Raw genomic sequence first — 25,411 nt, forward strand, 5'->3', positions numbered from 1 at the left:
TTTGTAACGGAGTTAAATTTGCTGTAGCGAGAAACCTTTAAGTGCCGGGTCTTAACTAACATTAAATAAAGCTGTGGACATCGCAACATAAAACAAGAGAGCAGCTCACGTGAACTGACTGAACGCAGTACGAGTGATCACTTCCTTGCATCAAACCTGTTCAAAAAACGCATTACATAATTGACAAGGTGATGGCTTTATATGTCGTTCGTTTATAAAACAGCAGAGAAGCTGTGTAAAGGCTGTTTCACAAAAAAACAGCGTCTTATATGAGCAGTCAGTCAGCTAAAGAAGGGAATCAATAAATATCTATAATCGTAATAAACAAACAAAAAATAACGTACAAGCCGCAGATTAAATAAAGGAAATGGGTACCTGAACAGTAAAGTGAGTCTCGAATAGCTACACAATAACTATAAGAATCATAATAAACGAACAATAAAACAGTACAGAACCGCGAAGCAAGGAGAAACGATAGCCTTATATGGCGTTCGTTTATAAAGCAGCGGAGAAGGTGTGTGAAGGCAGCTACACAAAAAAAAAGCAGAGCACCACACTCTGAATGTATTCCTGGCATCACCGTTAAACCCTCTGATCTCCCATTTCAATTGAAATGCCTCAAATTTCCAGTAAGGCTCTGCTTCGCGATGACAATGAATAAGTCTCAGGGACACACCCTACAAAAGGTTGCCATTGATTTGAGGCAACATTGCTTTCCTCCTGGACAAAAATATACGTTGCATTCTCAAAAGTAATCTCAGTGCACAGCTTGTTCATATTACAACCGGACTGCTGAACTGACAACGTGGTATACAAAGAGATCCTTAACAAATAGTTATTGGTATATTTTCCCTCAGTTTAAAAAGGTTTTCTTTACTTCTTAATAAAAATTTAAAAGCAGTTCTTCGTCGCTGCGAAGCGTGTGGATTTTGCTATATACAGTGTGTGTGTATATATATATATATATATATATATATATATATATATATATATATATATATAGTATGTATGTATGTACATATATATGTGTATATGTGTATATATATATATATATATATATATATATGTATGTGTATATATATATATATGTAGAAATGTGTATATAAATATATATGTAGAAATGTATATATATCTGTGTGTGTATATATACAGTGATGTGAAAAACTATTTGCCCCCTTCCTGATTTCTTATTCTTTTGCATGTTTGTCACACAAAATGTTTCTGATCATCAAACACATTTAACCATTAGTCAAATATAACACAAGTAAACACAAAATGCAGTTTTTAAATGATGGTTTTTATTATTTAGGAGAAAAAAAAAATCCAAACCTACATGGTCCTGTGTGAAAAGTAATTGCCCCTGAACCTAATAACTGGTTGGGCCACCCTTAGCAGCAATATCTGCAATCAAGCGTTTGATAACTTGCAATGAGTCTTTTACAGCGCTCTAGAGGAATTTTGGCCCACTCATCTTTGCAGAATTGTTGTAATTCAGCTTTATTTGAGGGTTTTCTAGCATGAACTGCCTTTTTAACGTCATGCCATAGCATCTCAATTGGATTCAAGTCAGGACTTTGACTAGGCCACTCCAAAGTCTTCATTTTGTTTTTCTTCAGCCATTCAGAGGTGGATTTGCTGGTGTGTTTTGGGTCTTTGTCCTGTTGCAGCACCCAAGATCGCTTCAGCTTGAGTTGACGAACAGATGGCCGGACGTTCTCCTTCAGGATTTTTTGGTAGACAGTTGAATTCATGGTTCCATCTATCACAGCAAGCCTTCCAGGTCCTGAAGCAGCAAAACAACCCCAGACCATCACACTACCACCATCATATTTTACTGTTGGTATGATGTTCTTTTTCTGAAATGCTGTAACGGGACATTTGCCTTCCAAAAAGTTCAACTTTTGTCTCATCAGTCCACAAGGCATTTTCCCAAAAGTCTTGGCAATCATTGAGATGTTTCTTAGCAAAATTGAGACGAGCCCTAATGTTCTTTTTGCTTAACAGTGGTTTGCGTCTTGGAAATCTGCCATGCAGGCCGTTTATGCCCAGTCTCTTTCTTATGGTGGAGTCGTGAACACTGACCTTAATTGAGGCAAGTAAGGCCTGCAGTTCTTTAGATGTTGTCCTGGGGTCTTTTGTGACCTCTTGAAAGAGTCGTCTCTGCACTCTTGGGGTAATTTTGGTCGGCTGGCCACTCCTGGGAAGGTTCACCACTGTTCCATGTTTTTACCATTGGTGTGAAAAACTATTTGCCCCCTTCCTGATTTCTTATTCTTTTGCATGTTTGTCACACAAAATGTTTCTGATCATCAAACACATTTAACCATTCGTCAAATATAACACAATTAAACACAGAATGCAGTTTTTAAATGATGGTTTTTATTATTTAGGGAGAAAAAAAATCCAAACCTACATGGCCCTGTGTGAAAAAGTAATTGCCCCCTTGTTAAAAAATAACCTAACTGTGGTGTATCACACCTGAGTTCAATTTCCGTAGCCACCCCCAGGCCTGATTACTGCCACACCTGTTTCAATCAAGAAATCACTTAAATAGGAGCTGCCTGACACAGAGAAGTAGACCAAAAGCACCTCAAAAGCTAGACATCATGCCAAGATCCAAATAAATTCAGGAACAAATGAGAACAGAAGTAATTGAGATCTATCAGTCTGGTAAAGGTTATAAAGCCATTTCTAAAGCTTTGGGACTTTTTTTTTTATTTATTATTTGAACAAGTATCACTGATTTTAGGGTTCGGCATTTGAAGCATCTTGTTAGTTAAAAACAATTTTTAAAAGGCAAATCCTGGAACATGAATTGTGAAATGCAAAAACTCAAACACTTGGATCAGTTGGTAAATTTCAAATTTGAAATGTTAGGGGTCTCAATATTGAATTTGAATGAAACAATATGGCATAACTTATTAGCACAATAAAGTCAAACAAAGTCTTTTTGAAGGAGACCCATTTAAATTGCTTTGCTCTAAGTAGAGTTGTACCAGAGCCAAAAATAACAGTCTTAAACGAACAGCATGGTGTGACTGAGAAAGCCAAAAATGCAAGTTGCCTTTTCTGTAATATGGTGTATAGCTGTTCAGTTTATGAATAAGCGTTATCCATGCTGGATATATTGGAGGCATTTGGTTCCAGTAAAAAACATTTAAACAGTCCAGGGCAGGAAACATGCCTACAGTATTCTTAACGTAGAGGTGGTTTGTTCTATATGAGAAAAAGGATACTGTTTTTTCACATCCGTGTTTAGGAACCATGAATGAGGATTGAAAAAACACAAGTATGCACATATCCCAATGATATTGCTTTATTTACATGGGCTTATATATCTTAGGATGGGAGTTGATCAGTGCTGATCTGTGCTGATTACTGTGTTAAATGTTGAGCTAAATTAAGAGAACCTTTCTTTAAAGATATCACATGCTGAAAATGCTTTCTACATTTGTTCCAGATTCTAAGTGAGTGGAGCACAATTGGGTTATTTGTATATTGCAGATAACTTGTGTTTATTGGAGCACAGAGCAAGGAATACAAAGAAGTACTTCAGGATTTTACTTCTATTCTTGACCAAGCCTGTATATGTTCTTTTATTTGTGTCCAGGTTCTTATCGCCTGTATATTTGCTGCCCAGTAATAAAACTGGAAGTTAGGCAGAGCCATGCCGCCTTTTGTCTTTGTAGGGTCGCTCTTTTGATGCGTGGATGTTTTGAATTCCAAATAAATGAGGTTATTGTTGAATCTAATTGCCTAAAGAATGATTTATTAATGTATATTGGAATGTTTTGAAATCAAAAAAGGAGCTTAGGAAGAATATTCATCTTAACAGTGTTAATTCTTCCAGCTAGTGTGAGATGAAGGGTTGACCATCTATGCAAGTCTTGTTTAATTTTTTCCATGCAGACGGCGAAATTTTGTTGATATAGAGCTTTATGTTTACTTGTGATGTTTACCCCGAGGTATTTAAACTGTTCTGCAATGATAAAAGGAAGGGTGTCTAATCTAATATTATATGCTTGCGAATTCACTGGAAAGAGTACACTTTTATTCAAATTAATTCTGAGACCAGAGATCTTTTGAAATTCTGTAAGTGCTGCTAAGACAGCAGGCACAGAGTTTTCTGGGTCCGATATATATATATATATATATAGAAGGTTAATATTGAGCTTTGGAACTTTTTTGGGGTTAAAATGAAAATCGCCCTGTGTAAGTGAAAAGACATTGTTAGAATACCAGAGTCAAAGCCATCAATCCCTACAGAGAATTATGGAGCAAGTAGAAAAGAGAGGAAGTTCTCATTGCGCATGTTAAAAAGAGGATTGCTGGGCATAATAAGCATGGACATCTTTAGAAAACTGTAAATGCCTTGGTGAAAACAGGATTTAATTTAACTTATTTTACATTAGTAAAAAGTTTCATCCCTTTGATGTTTGGTAGAGTTTAGCACAACCTTGTTCTATAGTTACTGATTATGATTGTTCAGCTTCATGTTTATATTGCATTTATCGACCAAATACTGTACTGTTAAATTTAAAGATGATTTCTTTATTTACTACTATGTATACAATTTGCTTTCTCAGAAGTATATAAAGGAAATTTGTGATTCATATACAGTATGTTATGCAAATGTGCAGCATATACACTAACAGCAGGGCATGGGATATGAGGAGGCAGACAGCCATCCACCTAGACAATAATTGGGCCTGCAATTACACCTAGCCATCTGGAAATGTGAGGCATCATCACTAACCACTATTCATCACTGTCTTTTTATTCTTGTAAATACACAGTATTTACAGACTTATTCATTATATAATGAATATATTTTACATGGGTAGCATGTATAGTTTACATTGTAATGAAGAGTGGTTTAGAACAATAAACTACAGCATAAATATAGAACATGTCTTGCAAAAGCTCAGTGCAAGTTACATACAACTTAGATAATGTACCATACTTCTTGCAGAACTCTACCAATAACAAAATAGTGCAGCACTAAACAAGTATGGAAAGTAAGGCCTCACATGCACACAGTGCTAGCCATTCCTTTTGTGTGTTTTCTTTATGTTTGTCTATTTTACAGTACATTATTGTACAATCCATTATGCATTTATCATTATCTACATACAAATATTAGGTAACAGAAGGCACCCTATGTGCATTTTTGGCTATTTCAGTTTCAGTTATTTTATCAATTATTTTTCTCCTTCATTCAGTGAAAATTAAAGTATTCACATAGTAAAGGAAACTTAATAATACTTGCAGAAGCCAGCCATTTCAAAAACAAGGTATTTTAACAGTGAGAATCTTCAAGATAATATAAGCAGAGTACAAACAAAACTTTTATTTACTTCATTGAATGTGAATGTGAACAGCAAAAAATACAAAGTAACATAATCTTGTTAAAAAAAAAATTGTCTACCTGACAGAAAATGTTATAATTTTTTTTAAGATGCAATGCACAGTTGCTAAACTCCTTCTTTACATGAAATTATTTATTTATAGCCTTATTGCACTAATGTTAAACTTCATTCAAGTTTTTATTTAATTTTATGTTTTTATTCAATGCTCATTACTGATAGCTGGTACTAAAATACATAGTATGTAAGTCTTTAAATTCCCAGTTAAAATGGGACATAACCATTATTATTTACTTCATTCGTGTAAGTGGGTTATTTGATTTTTTTTGCTTAGTAAGTATATTTGCTGGCTCTTCAAGATTAGGAATTATGCAGTATGGCTATATTTCACATAGTGACTGATCACTGAGTAAACCCATACACATTTCTAGTCTTTCAGTTAATATTTATATATCATCATGTTTTGTATTATATACTTTGTATTTTTTTTGTCTTCATGTCCAATTTGCCTTTTTATTTATGAATTCTTTTTCCTTTTTTAGTTGTCTTCCATACTATAATGATGATTATATGTTGGTTTGATTATGTCAAGTTATGTTAGAAAATTATTTTTATTTTTGTACCATGTGAGTTTTTTATTAGCTTTTTCAGACAGCATTAATATTAGCTTATTAAGTATGCATTAAATAGAATATATAAGCCTTATAACTGCTCAAAAAAAATTAAAGGAGCACTTTGAAAACACATCAGATCTCAATGGGGAAAAAAAAAAATCATGCTGGAGATCTATATGGATATGGACTGGGTAATTTGTTAGAAATGAAATTGATTACAGAGGGCTGAATTCAAAGACACCCCAAAAATCAAAGTGGAAAAAATGATGCGGCAGTCTAGTCCATTTTGCCGAAATTACATTGCAGCAACTCAAAATCATACTCGGTAGTTTGTATTTTCCGCCATGTGCTTGGATACATACCAAACAACGTTGGGGCATACTCCAAATAAGACAACGGATGGTGTCCTGGGGAAGCACCTCCCAGATCTGGACCAGGGCATCACTGAGGTCCTGGACAGTCTGAGGTGCAACTTGGCACGTGTCGGATGGACCGAAACTTAATGTCCCAGAAGTGTTCTATTGGCTTTAGGTCACGCAAGTGTGGGGTGTGAGTCAATGGTATCAATTCCTTCATCCTCCAGGAACTGCCTGCATACTCCTGCTACATGAGGCCGGGCATTGTCGTGCACCAGGAGGAACCCAGGACCCACTGCACCAGCATAGGGTCTGATAATGGGTCCAAGGATTTCATCCCGATACCTAATGGCAGTCAAGGTGTTGTTGTCTAGCCTGTAGAGTTCTGTGTGTCCCTCCATGGATATGCCTCCCCAGACCATCACTGACCCACCACCAAACTGGTCATGCTTAACGATGTTACAGGCAGCATACCATTCTCCATGGCTTCTTTAGACCCTTTCACTTTTGTCACATGTGCTCAGGGTGAACCAACTCTCATCTGTAAAAAGTACAGGGCACCATTGGTGGACCTGCCAATTCTTGTATTCTATGGCAAATGAGCACTGGGCCCACTAGAGGATGTCGGGCCCTCAGGCCACCCTAATGAAGTCTGTTTCTAATTGTTTGGTCAGAGACATTCACACCAGTGGCCTGCCAGAGGTCATTTTGTAGGATTCTGGCAGTGCTCATCCTGTTCCTTCTTGCCCAACAAAGCAGATACCAGTCCAGCTGATGGATTAAAGACCTTTTACTGCCCTGTCCAGCTCACCTAGAGTAACTGCCTGTCTCCCGGAATCTCCTCCATGCCCTTGAGATTGTGCCTGGACACACAGCAAACCTTCTGGCAATGGCACGTATTGTTGTGCCATCCTGGAGAAGTTGGACTACCTGTGCAACCTCTGTAGGGTCCAGGCCTCGCCTTATGCTACCAGTAGTAACACTGACCGTAGCCAAATGCAAAACTAGTGAAAAAACAGTCAGAAAAGATGAGAAGGGAAAATATAAGTGGCATCCACCTGTTAAACCATTCCTCTTTTGGAGGTTGTCTCTCTGTTGCCCCTCTATTGCACCTGTTGTTAATTTTATTTACACCAAAGCAGCTTCTACCTAACAAGATCAGTAGCCCAGTAGTTTCATTGACTTGATGCTATACTCTGATTAACAAGTGTACCTTTAATTTTTTTTGAGCAGTATATATTAATTTGAATCAACCTTATGTCACTCTGAGCCATATAGTATTGGTTTTTGTGAATTACTAACTTAATTTGATAAAGCTTTTGAGTTATATTAAGATGAATATTATGATTGTTAATTATTTGATAATGCTACTTTTTCAATAGACCAAAGAACGAGGATCTACAAGGGTACATGCCCTAAACAATATCAACAGAGTTCTTCAGGTGTTAAACCAGAACAATGTAAGCATCTCTTTTATAAGATATTTCATCTTTCTTGATAATAAAAAGATATTATGGAAAATTGTGTTAAATAGCTACTGCTTATTGACTACAGGTTGTTTCGTAGTACAGCCTTTATTTTAAGCCTTTAAAACAATAAGAAGCTCTCTTTGCATCACGTTATTTCCATGTTTCTTATGGGTCATCTGGTTTTTGGTATTGACAGAAAAGTTGAGTATCACAGTCAACAACAATCCTATTATTTTGTAAATTGGGGTTAAGTGGTGAGAGAAAAATAAAGCCATGCAATTGCTGCTAAAATAGTTAACTGTAGATGTATATTAGCCAGGTTTTAGGCAAAGTGAAAAAAGTGTTTTTCAATCATTTGTATATATTGTAATGCCTGAAATATTTATTAAGTTTTGAACTGATTAATATTTGTACATAACTGATTTCTAGTAACTCATTTTGAACTTTAAATTTTCAGTTCTAGATTTAAACTTTTCTTGAAGCAATAATAATCTGTGGCCAGTTGATGTCTTATAAAAATATAAATAAAAATGTATATATATTTTATAGAGAGAGATTATATAAATACAGAAAATGAACAATGCTTAACAACAAATCAAGTGAATGGCACAGTTTAAGCATAGCTAACAGAATCTAAAAAATATTTTTAGTATTACAGCTGCAAAAAAATTTTTTAAAAATGACAACAAAGCTATGCTGGAACTATACAATTATAAAAAATGACATGATTACATTTTTAAACAATTGCTAAAATAGAATATATGCCAAATGTTAAAATTGTATAGCTTAGGTTTAATACTGCTTTTATCTTGCTAGTAAAAAAAATCTGCTTTCTTTTTGTTTTACAAAAAATATTTCTTTTAATCTAATTGGATTATAATTAGGGAAACATTTACTCAATTTTAGTTAGTACTTGTCCTGTGGTGAATCCTCCACATGTATCGTGGGTCTTAGAGTCAACAGAGAAATATAAGTTTTTGGTGGTGGAGGGCAAGCCTTAAAGAAGTGTGGAATCCTAATTAACACTGTGTTAAATTGCCCTGGTAGTAGATTAAAATCTAGTTCATAGCCAGGTAATTATTTAGAGAGGAGATGCATTGAAACCTTGGCTTCTTTTCGATATGTTTATCTTATTTTCAAGAAGATCCCCATATTTGAGGCGCATAATGTATTCTTTGTTCTCTACATGTAAGATATTCAAATGTAGGCCAATTTTAAGTTTTTCTCTTTTGTAACACAAAATAACAAGTAGATGATGTTGAGAATTGAGTGCTGCTCATGCACTTAAATGGTCATGTATAAAGGAATATGATATGTAGTCAACTGCCGATTTACTGAAGGAGAAAGACATGTAATAAAAGCATTGTAGTATATTCTCATTAAATTAACATTTATTTGTAGACCAGCTTATAATGTTTTTTGTGTCAGAGGTTCAGTGTACGAAATTGACTTGGCTTGCCACTGTTGTTTATTTCATTTTCAACCACTGTTGATATATTTGTCATGTTTTTGTATACTAGCTCTAATAAGCATTTAATCAACTTATGCATTTTAAGCATAACTCAAGTTTAATAAATTTATGCTAATTTTTTTTTTTTTTAAGAAATGCTTTGGTGGTTTAAGAAAATATAAAAATTATGGTATTTTTGATATTTGTCACTAGAAATTTTACATTTACAATTTATAATTTAAAATTTATTTTTTTACAGTTACATATAGAATTTTCCTAACTCACACACAGGATGAGGTTATATTCTTCATATGTCAGAGTTTTACCCACTGACTTTAACTATGTTGTATGTACAGGTGGAGTTAGTAAATATTGGAGGGACTGATATTGTTGATGGAAATCATAAACTGACCTTGGGTTTGATCTGGAACATCATTTTGCACTGGCAGGTTAGTAAATACCTTTATCAACACAATTTAATATATTTCGTTTTACATGGTAATTAAAGGACTCTAGTGCCTTCAGCTATGTTCAATGAGGTGATCTCTCTCCAACTAACCTTTTCAAATGTTTACATTTTTTTGAGATACCTGACATGTTGTGTGGACATTTGTTTTTTCTAATAGCATTTTTGTAATTGTTTTGAAGATCAAAGAGGTTAAGATGATGATATGACAAAATATACAGTATATAGTATATGTTTTCAGAATTAGTAAAATTCAAAAGTGCATTTTGTAATGAATAAAAGAAATCTTTCTTAATGATCAATTAATTGTTATACATATATACTTTAAACAAATAAATTTGAGAAAAGGTTAAAATAAGCCTGTGCAATATTTTTAAATTGCAAACTATGTATAAATATGATGAGTGTCTCATAAAAGTTATTGAAATCATCTTTAAATCTCCATTGTTAGTTGATATAAAACTCCATCCACTCATTATTTTTATTCCTACTTTTAAGCAAGCAAGGCTTTATCACTGTGGGTTTCCTTGAAAGATTGTATTTCTAAAAACAAGCTTTGTAATGTGTTCACTCTCCTATAACATGTATTTGGTTGGTTATCTCATGAATGAGACCAAGTTACAGATCAAATTTTTATATACAAGTAGTTGTTAAGAAAAGGTGACTATTGCAAAAAGAAATGCAGACGTATAAAATGTTTAATTAGAGCATAATTTTAGTCTGAATAATGTTATTTTAATAGGAAAAAGTTACAGTTCATAAGAAATTGACTTTTGCACTGTCTGCAGTGAAGAAAAGCACCTATATCTCAAGGGGAGTTTAGTTTTTAAATAAACAAAAAATAGTTCTCAGCTGTAGAAGGTAGGTGTAATTCATGTGCCAGATTTAACACTGGAATCCTTGAAGCCTACGAAAATATCCGTAATACTGGGCATCCTTAAATTAACTCGCACATCCTCATCGGCGTCTTAGTTTTGTAAATGTGTTAATCAGCACAAGCTGCAAGAAGCCTGAAGCTGAAGTTTCTTTTTCTGGGAAGTAACACATTAGGGTAAATAATATATTGTTATTTGGAATAAAAACATTTCATGTGTGTTCTGTGTCTGCAACAATCTGTGTTAATGTAGGATGACAGGAAAAGCAAGTTAAGAAATGCAGAACACATAACTAAAACAAACTTTTTTCATGTTACAGTAGTAATGACAAAATGGTGACTTGAAGTGTATAATGTGTGAAGTCCAAATATCAAATTGATTTCAGGTGCTATATATACTGTAGATGGTAGGATCAGAATATGGGATATTGGCATGAATACATTGTTCCATCCTGCTCTGTGCTAATAGAGAAAGCTGGCAGTATGATGCTGGGCATGTTTTTTTGGCACACATTAATCCACTTAATAGCAGTTGGCACAATTTAAGTGAATCTTAGAATTATTGACCATGTACATCCCTTAGTGACCATAGTCTGCTCTTTGTAATGGGTACTTTCAACGAGGTATTGCTCCATTTCACAAAACAAAAATCATCTTGAGCAGATCTCACAAAAATAACAATATCTTAAGGCTACTTTTATGATCTGCACAGTCCCAAGACTTTAGTGTAATAGCGCATCTTTGAGATGAATTGCACCTTGATGGTGTGGATGAAATATTTTCAGGAAGAGTATGATGCTGTTGAGTCAGCATGGAACAAAATCTCAAAGTAATGTTACCAGTAACTTCTGGAGTTCATGTATCAATCAGTTCATGCCATTCGGAAGACAAAAGAGTGTTAAACCTACTACTTGAAAGGTGCAACCAATGAAGTAGCCCCTGAATGTATCAGTGAATGGCGATAGTTAGAAATGCCTACATCTTGTGTTAATGTTTGATTAAGAAAGATTTTAAATATAATAAATATGGCTTACTCATTTATGATATCATCATATGGACAACTTTTAATCAGAGGTGATGCTAGTCATTTGGAAAAACTTGTCTAAACTAAATTACTATAATCTGTTCCACCAATTTGGTATTAATAGTGATGTATTAAGTCCATTTACAACCTCAAAAGATTTGCATTTTTGAAGATAAAATACACATTTGTTTTTGTAAATATTGTAATATTTTTATTTCCAGGTGAAAGATGTCATGAAGGATATTATGTCCAACCTGCAACAGACAAACAGTGAGAAAATACTTTTGAGTTGGGTACGTCAGTGTACTCGGTCTTATGACCAAGTGAATGTTCTAAACTTCACCTCCAGTTGGACTGATGGACTTGCGTTCAATGCAATTATTCACAAATTCAAGTAAGGTGTTTAATATGTTGTGTACATGTTTGAGCTTTACCTATATGTAGTCCTTAATAGATTTTCCTGAAGCTTTCGTGAACTAGGAACATAGCTGAAATTTAGGTACACTGACTAGAATTACCAGAGCCTACGAAAAAACTCGTAATTCCGTCCCACCTTAAATTGCTTCTTAAATCCCTTCACACATCTCCGCCAGCGTCCTTTGTCTTCTAAATGTGCTGATAAAGAGAAGCTAGAAGCAGCCGGCTATTCCATCCCCCCACCAATTTAGAACGTGCACAAACTTCTCTCAGCTCATGCCTTGATTGAGTATCTGGGAGTGAAGTGGAGTTTTAGAGTGGAAATAATAATTCGTTATTTGGAACACACGCATTTCCTGTCTGTTCCGTTTCTACAGTAATCTGTGTACACACGTTGTTAAAACAGAAACGTTTTTTTATATTCTAGTAGTAGATGACAAAATGTAGGCATAAACTATATAATGTATGAAGCCTGAAGTCCAAATAGCAAAGAAACATTTTCACAAGAATAACACAACAATTGCGCTTTTATTCAAAAATATAACTGCAGAAACAAAAAGCCACCTTAACATGCGACATTGACAGCCGTTTATTGAAACTGCCTCTGTGGTTCAATAGAATTGGTTCCCGCTTGGGAATCAAGAGGTCACGAGTTCGATCCTGCCCCTCTCCGTTTTGAGAAGTAAACTGCTCTTAGTCTTACTATTTTAGAATAAAAGCATACATTTGATTTCAGTCTGTAACAGCCGGTGCAATTTATGATCCTTGTAAAGGTTAGCTTTATTTTTTTTAATTCACTTTTCATTCTCTCAGTCGCGTTCAGAATCAATCCATACAACCCCATCTGACACGGCTGTTTTCACTAAAGACGCGCTATAGCTCTGCAGTGTACCACGATGCATACTAACGCACCCCGGGTTCTGACACACAAACGCTGGCAAAGCTGCCTTCTTTGTATCTCATTGTCACTTGTTTTTCTTTTTATTCAGTTTTATTGAGTGTTCCTGCGATTGATACGACAGCTTGCATGGTGCAATGCTAAGAAGTGCTGATTTTCATTCCGTTCTATATAAAATCATCACATTCAAATATTAGCAGTTCCTACATACCCAAGGACCGTCCTTCTTACATTTACGACACGTGTACTTGTTGCAGTGTACACATCTCTCTGTGCTATGGTTCCTATTACACTGAATGAGCACCTGACACTATACTTTCTTCCCTGGGGGAAGGTCCCGCATCAGAGAATTTCCAGTTCCTGCATAAATTCACACCCGATCTGACGCTGTTCGTTTTCAAATAATATTGCATTAGTGCGATGATATTTTCACATATATTGTCTCTTTCTTTCAGGTGTGTAATAGAAACCACAGCATAGAGAGATGTGTGTACATTGCTTCTTACAGGAAAAGGCGATGGAAAAAGTGCACTTGAATAAAAGTGCACTTTTGTTATACTTTTACCCCAATATATGTTAGTGTTTGAACGACACGGGCAGATGGGGAGTGTCTGATTATTGCATATAGCGCCGAACTTACTGCTCTTTACCATTCTTTCCTCTGCATGTCCTGGAGTACAAAAGAAACAGCATACAGCAACATGCGGGGACTGGCAGGAACACTCAATAAAACTGAATAAAAAGAAAAACAAGTGACGGTGAGATACGAAGAAGGCAGCTTTGCCAGCGTTTGTGTGTCAGAACCCGGGGTGCGTTAGTATGCATCGTGGTACACTGCAGAGCTATAGCGCGTCTTTAGTGAAAACAGCCGTGTCAGATGGGGTTGTATGGATTGATTCTGAACGCGACTGAGAGAATGAAAAGTGAATTAAAAAAATAAAGCTAACCTTCACAAGGATCATAAATTGCACCGGCTGTTACAGACTGAAATCAAATGTATGCTTTTATTCTAAAATAGTAAGACTAAGAGCAGTTTACTTCTCAAAACGGAGAGGGGCAGGATCGAACTCGTGACCTCTTGATTCCCAAGCGGGAACCAATTCTATTGAACCACAGAGGCAGTTTCAATAAACGGCTGTCAATGTCGCATGTTAAGGTGGCTTTTTGTTTCTGCAGTTATATTTTTGAATAAAAGCGCAATTGTTGTGTTATTCTTGTGAAAATGTTTCTTTGCTATTTGGACTTCAGGCTTCATACATTATATAGTTTATGCCTACATTTTGTCATCTACTACTAGAATATAAAAAAACGTTTCTGTTTTAACAACGTGTGTACACAGATTACTGTAGAAACGGAACAGACAGGAAATGCGTGTGTTCCAAATAACGAATTATTATTTCCACTCTAAAACTCCACTTCAATCCCAGATACTCAATCAAGGCATGAGCTGAGAGAAGTTTGTGCACGTTCTAAATTGGTGGGGGGATGGAATAGCCGGCTGCTTCTAGCTTCTCTTTATCAGCACATTTAGAAGACAAAGGACGCTGGCGGAGAGGTGTGAAGGGATTTAAGAAGCAATTTAAGGTGGGACGGAATTACGAGTTTTTTCGTAGGCTCTGGTAATTCTAGTGTTAATAAAACAATGTTTGTCATGGCATTGATGGCTGAAGTCTGTAATTCATATATACTTATTTTTTTTTAACTATTTAAAAAATAATTTCAATATTTTCTATAAAACAGAATAATAACAAATGATGCAGTCATATTGTGCTATTTTTTGCAGTCCAGCAATACATGTGGGCATGTGTGGCAGCCTTTGTGTTTTTCGCTCACTTTTGCTTATATAAAAAGCTGTTTTAGGTGGTTTGTGCTGTTTCACTTTGAGCAGGTGCTACAGTTCTTTGTTTTACCACATAGAAATTTAAAGTGACATGGCGCACATGTTTTTGGAAAGAAATGTCTAATTTCTTTCCCCTTACAAAGTGTTTACTCCCTGAGGTATGAGGTTTGTAAGCACTTCTTTATTAGTTTACAGTTCTTATTAATATAGTGCTTATACTAAGGTTCAGATGAGTGGGTTGACCACAGATCCATTCTATATGCAAAATAGCCAAACGATTTAATATCCGAGTGGACATTTTGCCTGCATTCTTCATACCTTTGTGGGAGTGATATTTTTGTGAAGTAAGTGCGACTTGCTAATATATGGTATACCTGGAGTTTAGCGTTTTAAGTTTTTAAATCTCTCTTCTTACACCATATAAATGGGACGTATTTCGTTAGCAATGTGCTCTGTTATAACACTCATAATTTTGTTGTGGATTTGCTTTTTTCTTATACAGACATCTGCTGGCAAATGACTTGGTGAATGTAAACTGACTTAAAGTTCATTTCACATTTGTGTCATGCTATATGTCAAAAGAAGCTGCGTCTTGTCGTTTTAGACACTCGCTGTATATGCTAGTATGGCTGCTTTTGAGGTGTGCAGAAAGGTTGCTTGTGTTGCTACGCTTTGTATCAGTTGCATTACCTTACATTACATTAATTTGGTCAGTGTCTGTAATTTACAAATTTTCTTCTCCACCTTCTGTAACTAATCGAAACAGAGGTTACGTTTTTGTATGCCAACGCGCATGAACAACCAATAGGCAGAGCGTAAGCTGCTTAGTTTGCATCACACATAGACAGTGACGATATTATTATTTTTATTATGATTATTATTATGTAAAGATCTAGCCTGTTTGCCTTAATGCAGCTGTGTTATTTCTCTGCAGCTGAAACACCAGTATTTTTTAAAAAGATTTATGATTCACACATAAGCATAAAGGTTGTAAACTATAATTAAATACCATTAAAATTAAAAATACTTATCACTGTGAAAAAACCCATATACTGGTATAGGCAATATACTTTGCAGTACTGGGTTATACTAATGAATAATTAGTTTGATGCCAAAAACCAAATGAATGACACAAATATAGAGCTTGTATATTTATATTTAGCAATGAAATATGTAATTTTTCCTGTCCTTCTGACTGGTATAATCACAATGCTGTGCACTTTGAAGCACTAAATACATTTTATTTGGGTGTTTGTAAATGTAGCAGCTCACTTCATTGCCAGTGATGATAAGCCAAATAGACTCTTCGCATGAAACTTGCCTTGATTTTTACGTGCTATGATTACTTTTAGCACTACCAGTGTGAACAGTCCCCCATGATCCGAAAGTACATAGACCAGTCAGAAAATGGATGGATGCTTAAACGAAAATCTATGACATATAGTATGCAGTCAGAGGATGAATAAGATTGTTCCATTCCTTTTTAGGGACAATGTAGGACACGGTATTAAAAAGTTATAATAAGCACAATTCCTACAAATTTCCTGCCTCAAACACAACGTATTCCCAGACATGGTTTTTTCCCATTTTCTTTTGAATATGTATCACTACCCTTACTATTGAGCTGTTTTCATGTGTAGTTTTTACATGAGGAAACTCATGTGTTTTTGTGCCTTCTGGAGTAATTTTTCTCCTTGCGGTTACTCTTAAATGTAGCACCTACTATCACTTTGTACTTCTGATACTGTCACAAAATAAGTACTGTTTATGTCAACATTAGTATCTAATTGTGTTTTTTAAATCTGATTTTCCTGTTTTTTGATGTACACGTAATTTCATGCTTGAATCCATGCAATGTTTAATAAATAAGACCCTTGCACTTTAGACTAAATGGATCCGATCTTCACCTGAAACTGGCTGGTACTATGCTTCACTTCTCCTATCAGATGATATCTTTTCTTTATTTGTGTATACTTCTGGTGGCAGGATAGAGGAATGAACACACACATACGAGAGAGACACACACACACACGAGAGAGAGGGCTGGATGCATAAGGTAGAGAAGGCATAGTGGGCATTAGGGATTTTTCAAATGTTCATTTTTCCCCTGTGTTTAAAACTCATTTAAAAAAGTGTTTTTAGCGAGCGGTTCATAGCTCTATAGCACAAACTATTGCAGTGTTAGTTTTCTCTGTTGTTCAAGATTTTCTCAGTTTTATTCAATGTTTTTACATTTAGTTTACTATTACGCTGTGCATTCTATGGTATAATTAACTATATTTGTGCTTAAGAACTTAAAAAAAATATATTGACATACAGTTCATATGGTCTGGAACGGACTAATTGTATTTACATACAATCCTATGAGGGAAATTACTTCGGTTCACGACCGAATCGGGTTACGACCATAGTTTTGGAACAAATTATGGTCGTGAACTGAGGTTCCACTGTGCATGTTTACAATGTGTTCATTCACAAAGATAATCAATAGTTTGAGAGCTTTGCTTTTATGCATTTGGAAATTACAGATAAATGACCAGCACTATTTAATGATCTGAGCTTTCCATCTTGTTAGACTTGTTTGCTAAAGGTCTGCCTGCTCTTCTGACTTCAGCAAAACCCATTCTGTAAAGCTGCCTCCTGTCTGTAATAGCTCATCCTCTTTTATGTGGCTAAACAAACTGTCAAAAGTTTAAGTGAAAAACAAAGTTATAATAACAAAAATTACCTATAATCCTACTTTACAATTTAAAGATATGAAATTTAACATGATAAAGTCACATTCTTTTACAACATGGTACCAAGGTGTCGGTTCTTGTGACATCCCTTTTTACATAATGCAAACTTTTACAATGATTTAAAAGTTATTACTTTAAGAAGATGAATACATTTCTGGTAGTTAATATGTGAAAGTAATGTAGGATTTTAACATTCTGCCTTTCATTTTAGGCCTGGCTTATTCAGATGGGAAAATGTTGTTCAGATGACACCAGCAGAGAGATTAGAAAATGCTTTCAGTCTTGCTAGGCTCCACTTAGGAATTGAAAGACTCTTGGATCCAGAAGGTAACTGCTTGTCAATCCAGTTGAAAGGGGTATTCACTATTGGGATTAGTTATGTTTAATGCTACAGTTGTAAGATTTTTCTGAAATGTTTTGATTACATAAAGCCATAAAAGAAAAGTGGTGTCCTGATTATAGTATTTTGTGTTCTTAAAGTAATTTACTCAAAGTTCCAGATTTTACAGCAGTTTTCTTTTCTTAACATTTAAAACAGTACAAAACAGTATATGATAATATGTACTGCTTAGGCCAGCAGCACTGGCCTGACTTTTTGAGTTGGAGAACATGACAAACTTGATGTTTTCAGTTGCTAAATCCCATCCCCTTGAGAATGTCAAATTAAACATTTAGGAATCACAGTGGATAGCAGATTACTTGACTGCTTCACAATTTCTCTCAGTTTGAAATTTCTAAAGTACAGAAAGCTCTCTGCAATCTGACAGCCAATTGGCACACTGCATGACAGTGCCAGCAGCTCTACAAATCTTTTCAGCTATGGGGAGTTCAGCCACAGTCTTCCCTTTTTTGAATCTGTTGTAATAAACCAAAGAGTCGGACCTCTTATTTGTTTGTATAGTCTGACAATCGATTTTCTTTTTTTCCATCATAGTTTTTGTCTGAACACCAGTTGGGTTGCTCATCAGACCTATTTAATTTGTTGTGATTCATCGTAAACCACTATGTCCAAGTCACTAGGGTGCTGATGCTGAAATGACTGGTGGTTATGGACAGTTGCTGTAATTGCCTCTGGCTTGTAAACTAAGGCTTTGACTGAAAATTGCTGCAAAAGTCATGTGGTGTGATTGGGCCTTAACAGATGATCTTGTGAGTCAAGTGGTATCGGTGGACTAGTTGCCCATAAATTATAGGATATGTTCATGAACAATATACACACTAGACCAGTTTACAACATTAGATTTCCATTTAGAGTTGCAGAATGGTAAACTGGGATACTAGAATATGCCTTAATTGACTGACACTGTCTAATTTTTATGGATGATGGTTCCTTAATCAACCGGTATAAGGAATTCATTATACATTTGATTTACAGACTTACAAATTTTAAAGTTAAGTTAGAGTTACCCAAAGCTTTAATATGACATAAAGTTGTTAAAATAATTTGTAATGAATACTGATGCTCTTATAGGCTTTTTTTTTTTAGTGTTGATAACAATCACCAGTTTCAAGTTACTAGAATTAGTCAATTCTGATTTGTGTTTTTTTTTTTTTTCTTGCCCTGTGGTGGGCTGGAACCCTGCCTGGGGTTTGTTTCTTGCCTTGCGCCCTGTGTTGGCTGGGATTGGCTCCAGCAGACCCCCATGACCCTGTAGTTAGGATATATCGGGTTGGATAATGGATGGATGGATTTATTTTTTCTTTTCTTTAAGAATCTGGATAACCAGCAATGTAAAAACTTTATTTTCTGTATTAAATTGGTATTTTTATAATTAAACTGCAGACCTTTACTGTTCATTGACCATAAAAAATAAAATGCCCTTTAAACATCATTTTTAAACTAATAAACCATATACAAAAATAATACACATGCCATATAAGAAAATTAAAATTATTTTCAAGTCTGAATTGCAATCTGATTGTTAGGTGCCAGGTAATGCTTCTGGTTTGTCAGCCATTCGGTAGACATCTGCCATGTCCTCTCACTTGCAAGAAGCAAATCCTAGATATGAGATACAGTATCTGCCAAATAAGAGTACACAACACGTTTGGCCCTTATTGGGGCTCATCAGGTGTATGCACTTTTGCATGCCCTTACAGGGATCGAACCTTGGACATTAGCATCTGAGGTGAAGCCGCCAACATTGCACCATTGCGGCTGGTTCGCTTATTTGGCAGGGTGTAGATCCGGAGTCTTGCATTCTTTTTAAGTCTGAATCACAATCTGATTTTTAGGGGGTTACCTACCAGGTAACACTTGTAGATACGCTTTGTATTATTTGGCAGATACAGTATCTGGGCTTCTGTTCTCTTTCTCCGATGTAGAACCCTCATCATCATATGAGTTCACCTCTGTTATAGCACATCTTTATATGAAAACAACAGTGTCACATCGATGGAAGTGTATCATAGCAGGCTGTGCTGATCGACACATTTACAAAACAAAAGACTCTGATGGAGAGGTGCAAAGGGATTTTAGGTCGGCTGGCGTTACGAGTTTTTCGTAGGTTTGTATCCATCCCCTGGCTTGTGTTTTTCAATTACCTTTTCATGGAATTGCTTGGAGTGTTCCTTTAGATTAGATTACATGAGATTAGGTAAACTTTATTTTGTCTTTATTACATGAACTAGACACCGATGCTGACTCATCACAAGTTGGAACTCCCAGATAAGGTACATTTATGCTACAGTCAATTTAAAGTCCATGGCTACAGACAGGTGATCTTCATTTAACTAATGATATGACTTGTAAAACCAATTAGCTGCATTAATGATGATTTAGGTATGTCGTATCAAAGGGGGTGAATACTTATGTGATCAGTTGTTTTGTGTTTTATAATTCTAATTAATCCATACTGCTTTGCAGTGATCTGTTTTCACTTTGACATTAAGTGTTTTTCTGTTGATCAGTGTGAAAAATTGTATAACAAAATGTGAAAACTTAAGTTTGTGAACATTTTTATAGGCACTGTATATATTTTTACAGCTGCACAAATAGATAGCATGGGCAATAGATTCATTTGGTTGAATAAAAATTTGAAAATTACTGTTTTGCAGATGTTGCTGTACAGCTTCCTGATAAGAAATCTATTATAATGTATGTGACATCACTGTTTGAAGTCCTTCCTAAGGATGTAACTATTGATGATATTCGAGAAGTAGAAAGTTTGCCTCGGAGATACAAGATTGACTGTGGAGAAGGCCAGTTTTATAGTCAACAGGTATGATTGTTGAAGAACTAATATAAATTGATATTTATATTTTTTTGATAACGCAAAAAATGTATTGCAATTGAAGCTGTTGTCTGTCATTTGTAATTTAACATGTTTAATGGTATTTTTTCATTTGTTATTTTTTTATTTGTATGGATATGCAAATCCTCATTATTTTCTTTAGTGGACATGGGCATAATTATGTGATATGATGTTTAAATATTTAGACTACTAATCCTGGCACAGAGGGTTCGCATCGAGCGCAAATGTCGACAGAGTTTCTTTCCAACCTTTGTTGATTTTTTGTAAAGCATTTGACTCAGTTTATTGAGCTGCCCTGTGGGAAATCCTTCAACTTTACGGCATTCCCCTGAAGTTTCTGGATGTCATGGCCAGCCTGTACACTGGTACTATGAGCGCTGTGCAGAGTAGAGGCCAAACCTCTGTGTTTTTCAGAGTTGATTCTGGAGTTTGTCAGGGGTGTGTTCATGCTCCTGAAGAAAGTTTCACTAATCTTGACTACTGACAATGCTGTGATCTTCATGGAGTCAGTGGAGGCTCTGATTGGGGCGCTTGAAAGAATGAACGAGGAGATAAAAATCAAGATCCAGGCCTTTAATGACCTCTTGGGCACAGCCGTCAGCAGCGTTTCTGTTTGCAGAGAGAATGCCAAACTTTTCGAGAGGTTTACTTAACTTGGCAGCAGCATTCATATCTCGGGTGACTCTTCCTATGAAGTCAGTAGACAGATTGGGAGAGCATGTAGGGTCATGAGGTGAAAGGAAGACTGGACCTTCAGTACTTTGTGCCTCTGGAGAGTCCTTGGGTACTGCTAAATCGACTTTGTGTCAAATGAGCGGTTGCTCACAGAGTCCCGAATGAGGCACATTACTTGCATTGCAAGGGAGCGTCAGTTTCGGCACTACGGCCATGTGGCATGATTCCCCAAGGGTGACGCGACTCACAGCTTTCTCATTGTTGAGGACCCGAGTAGCTGTACTAGGCCAATTGGATGGCCACGTAACTTCTGGCTGTGGCCGATAGATGGTCATTTCTGGAGAGTGTGACTGGACCTCGTGGGGTTGCCCATTGGGTCCTGAGCCGTTTCATCATGAGGTGGGTGTGGCAATACTCTGTACCAGTGCATGTTCCTCAACCTGACCTGATATAGTCTTATACCATAATATTTCCATAGAAAAATTAAAATATGAGATCCCATCATGGTAGTCTAAATACTAAATTCCTCCTAAGATAAAGGCATGAGGATGTTTAAAATTGGAAAAACAAGAAGCAGCAAACAAGCATGTCTGAATTTCAGTGAATACGAAGTAGTGGCAAGGAAAAACTTACTATTTGTTGGCTTAATCAGTGGTTTAAACAACAAAAGGAAGTCGTTTGAGTGATACACAGTGGCGGAGACACTTGAAAGTTTAAGTTCAGAAAGTCGCACAGTGCTTGAAATAAAAAAGAAGTGGTCAGATATCATAGTTGCCGTGAAAAGGCGACTTGTAGCCCACCGTGTGAGTGTCATATGGAAGCATATTAGGGTACAGAGAAAAGAAAAAATAGGGATGCAGTGAATAAAAAAAGGTTGAAATGTCGACTTTAATTTAGAAATTTCCACTTTAATCTCATTGTTTATTTTGTCATTAAGGTAGAATGTTGTAAATTTCTTCTTAAAATCAATGTTTAATTTACAGTACTTGAGTTTCTATCCGTAACTAAACTAACACATGAAATGCTTCATGTTCTATGTGTGTGAATCACTGTGTGCTTCTTAAACGAGCTTTCTCTTACGGCAGTGATCTCCACTTATAATACATTACATTCATGTTATTACAACTCTCTGAACATTTTAAAATACTTAGAAGTATACTTGATATTTGCATGATGAAATGCATTGAAACTTGAATTAAACATGGTGCAGTGGTAGCGATGAGCTGGCGCCCCGTCCAGTGATTGTTCCTGCCTCCCGCAAGATGCTTGCTGGGACATGTGTGACCCTCAATGAAACCATTTATTGCAGCAGTACTGTGACTGTACCAACCCCCAATTTCTGTCCTCCTGTCCTTCCTTTTCTTTCTCCACATAACCATTCACCGAAATAATATCTGAAATGTCAAACCAGCTGTAAGCTTAGACTGCCTATTCTTCAAAACATTTAAGGAATATTGAAAAATCATCGTAATACATGTTTAATTATTCCATCTATTTATCCATCCTGGGTCATGCCAGTTTTTCTGAAATGCACACAAGCAAAGGTTTCACACATAAATCAACATAAAATGTCTGTTGCTGTGTTCTGTGGCCACTCACATGCAGGACGATGGCTGGTAGGAGTACATGGCATACTGGCTGCCAAGCACTCTCGACATGGTAGGGGGTTGCATGGTAGCGGCCGCAGTACAATGCAATATGCTCTGTACCTCTTGCCCTTGTAAGTGGCAGTCCTCCCAGATGAATGTTGCTGAGGGCGAGTCAGCTACATGAATGTGTTCAGCACCATGATCAGCTGGGGACCACCAGCTGTTGCTGATACCTCATGTTCGATTACTTGCATCAAAATTGGGAGTCTAACAAGTCAGAGTCCAATTCAGTGATAATATGCAAAATGTCATTCACTGGGCATTTTTCTTTGTTCATTTGTTTCTATTTCTCGCCAGATGTTGATGCCCTTTTAGCATTATTTGCTATTTGCTACTCATGTGAGTGCAGGGAATCTCGGACAAACAACAAAGCTAACCTCCCTTCTAGCAAAGAGAGTCGAACTACAGTAAAACATAATGGTGGGTTTGGTAACCATTTACCATTGATTACCACCCTCAACCCCTCCTTTTGACAAAAGTCGACATCTGCCCTGAAAGAGTTAATGATTAATGCATAAGCAGCTAAGAAAGAAAAATATATAGATAGCAATTATTTTTTCCATTAAATGAAATAAAATATAATACTAAAATAGTAGGAAGAGGCTTCTGGGTGGCATGTTCAGGCTGTATGCCAGTCCCGGTCAGAATGAAAGCAACAGGGTTATCACTTATCGTTGCTGACACATAATGGCGTCAGTAAAGAAAAGTAGATGGTGAATGTCAAGCTTTCAAAGATAAATAGATAAACGAATACTTTTTTGTTGACATAAAAGGCAAGCCAGTGTGCCTAGTTTGTGGGGACACTCTCACAGTGATAAAATAGGGCAATCTCAAGCGTCCTTACAGCTCAAAACATGCTGGATGAGTTGAAAGAACAAATGCACCAAACACTCTTTGGTGGAGTTTGGGTACCCAACAAGCTGCTTTCACAAGACCGCATTCTACAGGGGCACTGCCATGCGGGCAAGTTTTGTGGTAAGCAAACTAATTGCTAAGAAGCTGAAACCTCATTTAGAAGGAGAATTTGTGAAGGAGTGCCTTGTTGCTGCTGCAGACATGCTAGCGCCGGACTAAGTAAAATTTTTCCAAAATGTCAGTTTGTCTCAAAGAACTGTATCAGCATATTACTGATATGGCACAAATTATTGAAATTTCACTGAAGGACACCGCAAGAAATTTCCAGTTTATTTTTCTCTGGGATGTGATAAAACAATGGACATCATAAATACTGCCCAGTTAGCCATTTTTGTACGAGAGATTGCCACTTGAGTTTGCAAGCCTTGTATGACACTACTAAAGGTGAGAAATTGTTTGAGCAAGTTGTTTTTAAGCAATAAGCAAATTCGAACTATCATTTGAAAAATGAAGTGCGCTTGCCACAGATGAAGCCCCTGCCATGGCTGGCCTGCAAAAGGGTTTGACAGTATTGGTTAAAAAAAGAGGTGAGTTGTCTCAGTCTTGATCCAAGTGATTTAGTTGTATGCCAGCCTGTGTGCACATTCGCTGAAGCTCAACAATGTGACAGTGGTTGTTTCCATCATACATTTCATCAAAAGCAGAGGTCTAAACAGCCACCAATTCAAGGAAATACTGAGTGAGCTTGAGTCGGATTATGGAGATCTCATCTAACATTGTGAGTTGCAATGGCCGAGTCTCACAGATATACTCACACGGTTTTACAAACTGAGCGAAAAAGTAAAAGAGTTCATTAAAATGAAGGGAAAGTCAGTTATGGAATTCAGTGATAGAAAGTGGCTATGTGATTTGGCCTTCATGGTGGACCGTTACAAAGTATCTCTCAGAGCTGAACGTCAAGCTCCAAAGTCCCAACCCATGATAGAAAGTGAGAAAATATAGATGAAAATGTTAATATTATCTAAAGCATCTTACTGTATTTCAGGCCTTATGGTTTTGAATTTTAACACTTCAAGTTGATGTTCAGGATTGGGTTAGATAGAGTGCATAATTTTGTCAAAGTTTAATTGTCAAATATAAAGGGAAAAGGATATATGAATTAATAAAGCAAATGAAAAAGCAATGTACAACAATAACTACTTGTATAGTTATCCATACTAAGTAGTGTTGTGTTTTTAATTCTTTGCAGCGTCACACTAATGATAAGAATTATTGTAATTCGTCCAGCATTGACTAATGTTAAAAATACATATTAAATAAAAATGAATAAAAGAAAATCTCAGAAATATAGATGTTTAGACATACTTATCAGAGCTAGAAACTGAGACCATAACTAAAGGTGTTCAGAATTGTCAATTCAGTTTTATCTCTATAAGGGTGCGTGCCTTTAAAATCCAAATGTCATG

At 36.1% G+C, this 25,411-nt stretch overlaps 1 protein-coding gene across 3 annotated transcripts in view; it reads left to right on the forward strand.

Moving 5' to 3' along the window:
• utrn (utrophin) overlaps positions 1-25,411 on the forward strand; it is a 513,264-nt gene that overhangs the window by 100,554 nt on the left and 387,299 nt on the right. For all 3 annotated transcript variants that reach the window (XM_039747516.1, XM_039747517.1, XM_039747518.1), the window contains 5 exons: positions 7,719-7,796; positions 9,612-9,704; positions 11,841-12,013; positions 17,724-17,839; positions 20,570-20,733. In XM_039747516.1, coding sequence (XP_039603450.1) covers positions 7,719-7,796; positions 9,612-9,704; positions 11,841-12,013; positions 17,724-17,839; positions 20,570-20,733 — 624 coding nt within the window. The remainder of the gene's footprint in view (positions 1-7,718; positions 7,797-9,611; positions 9,705-11,840; positions 12,014-17,723; positions 17,840-20,569; positions 20,734-25,411) is intronic.

Source organism: Polypterus senegalus, chromosome 3 (genome assembly GCF_016835505.1).
Source record: "Polypterus senegalus isolate Bchr_013 chromosome 3, ASM1683550v1, whole genome shotgun sequence".
NCBI classification, from domain to species: domain Eukaryota; kingdom Metazoa; phylum Chordata; class Cladistia; order Polypteriformes; family Polypteridae; genus Polypterus; species Polypterus senegalus.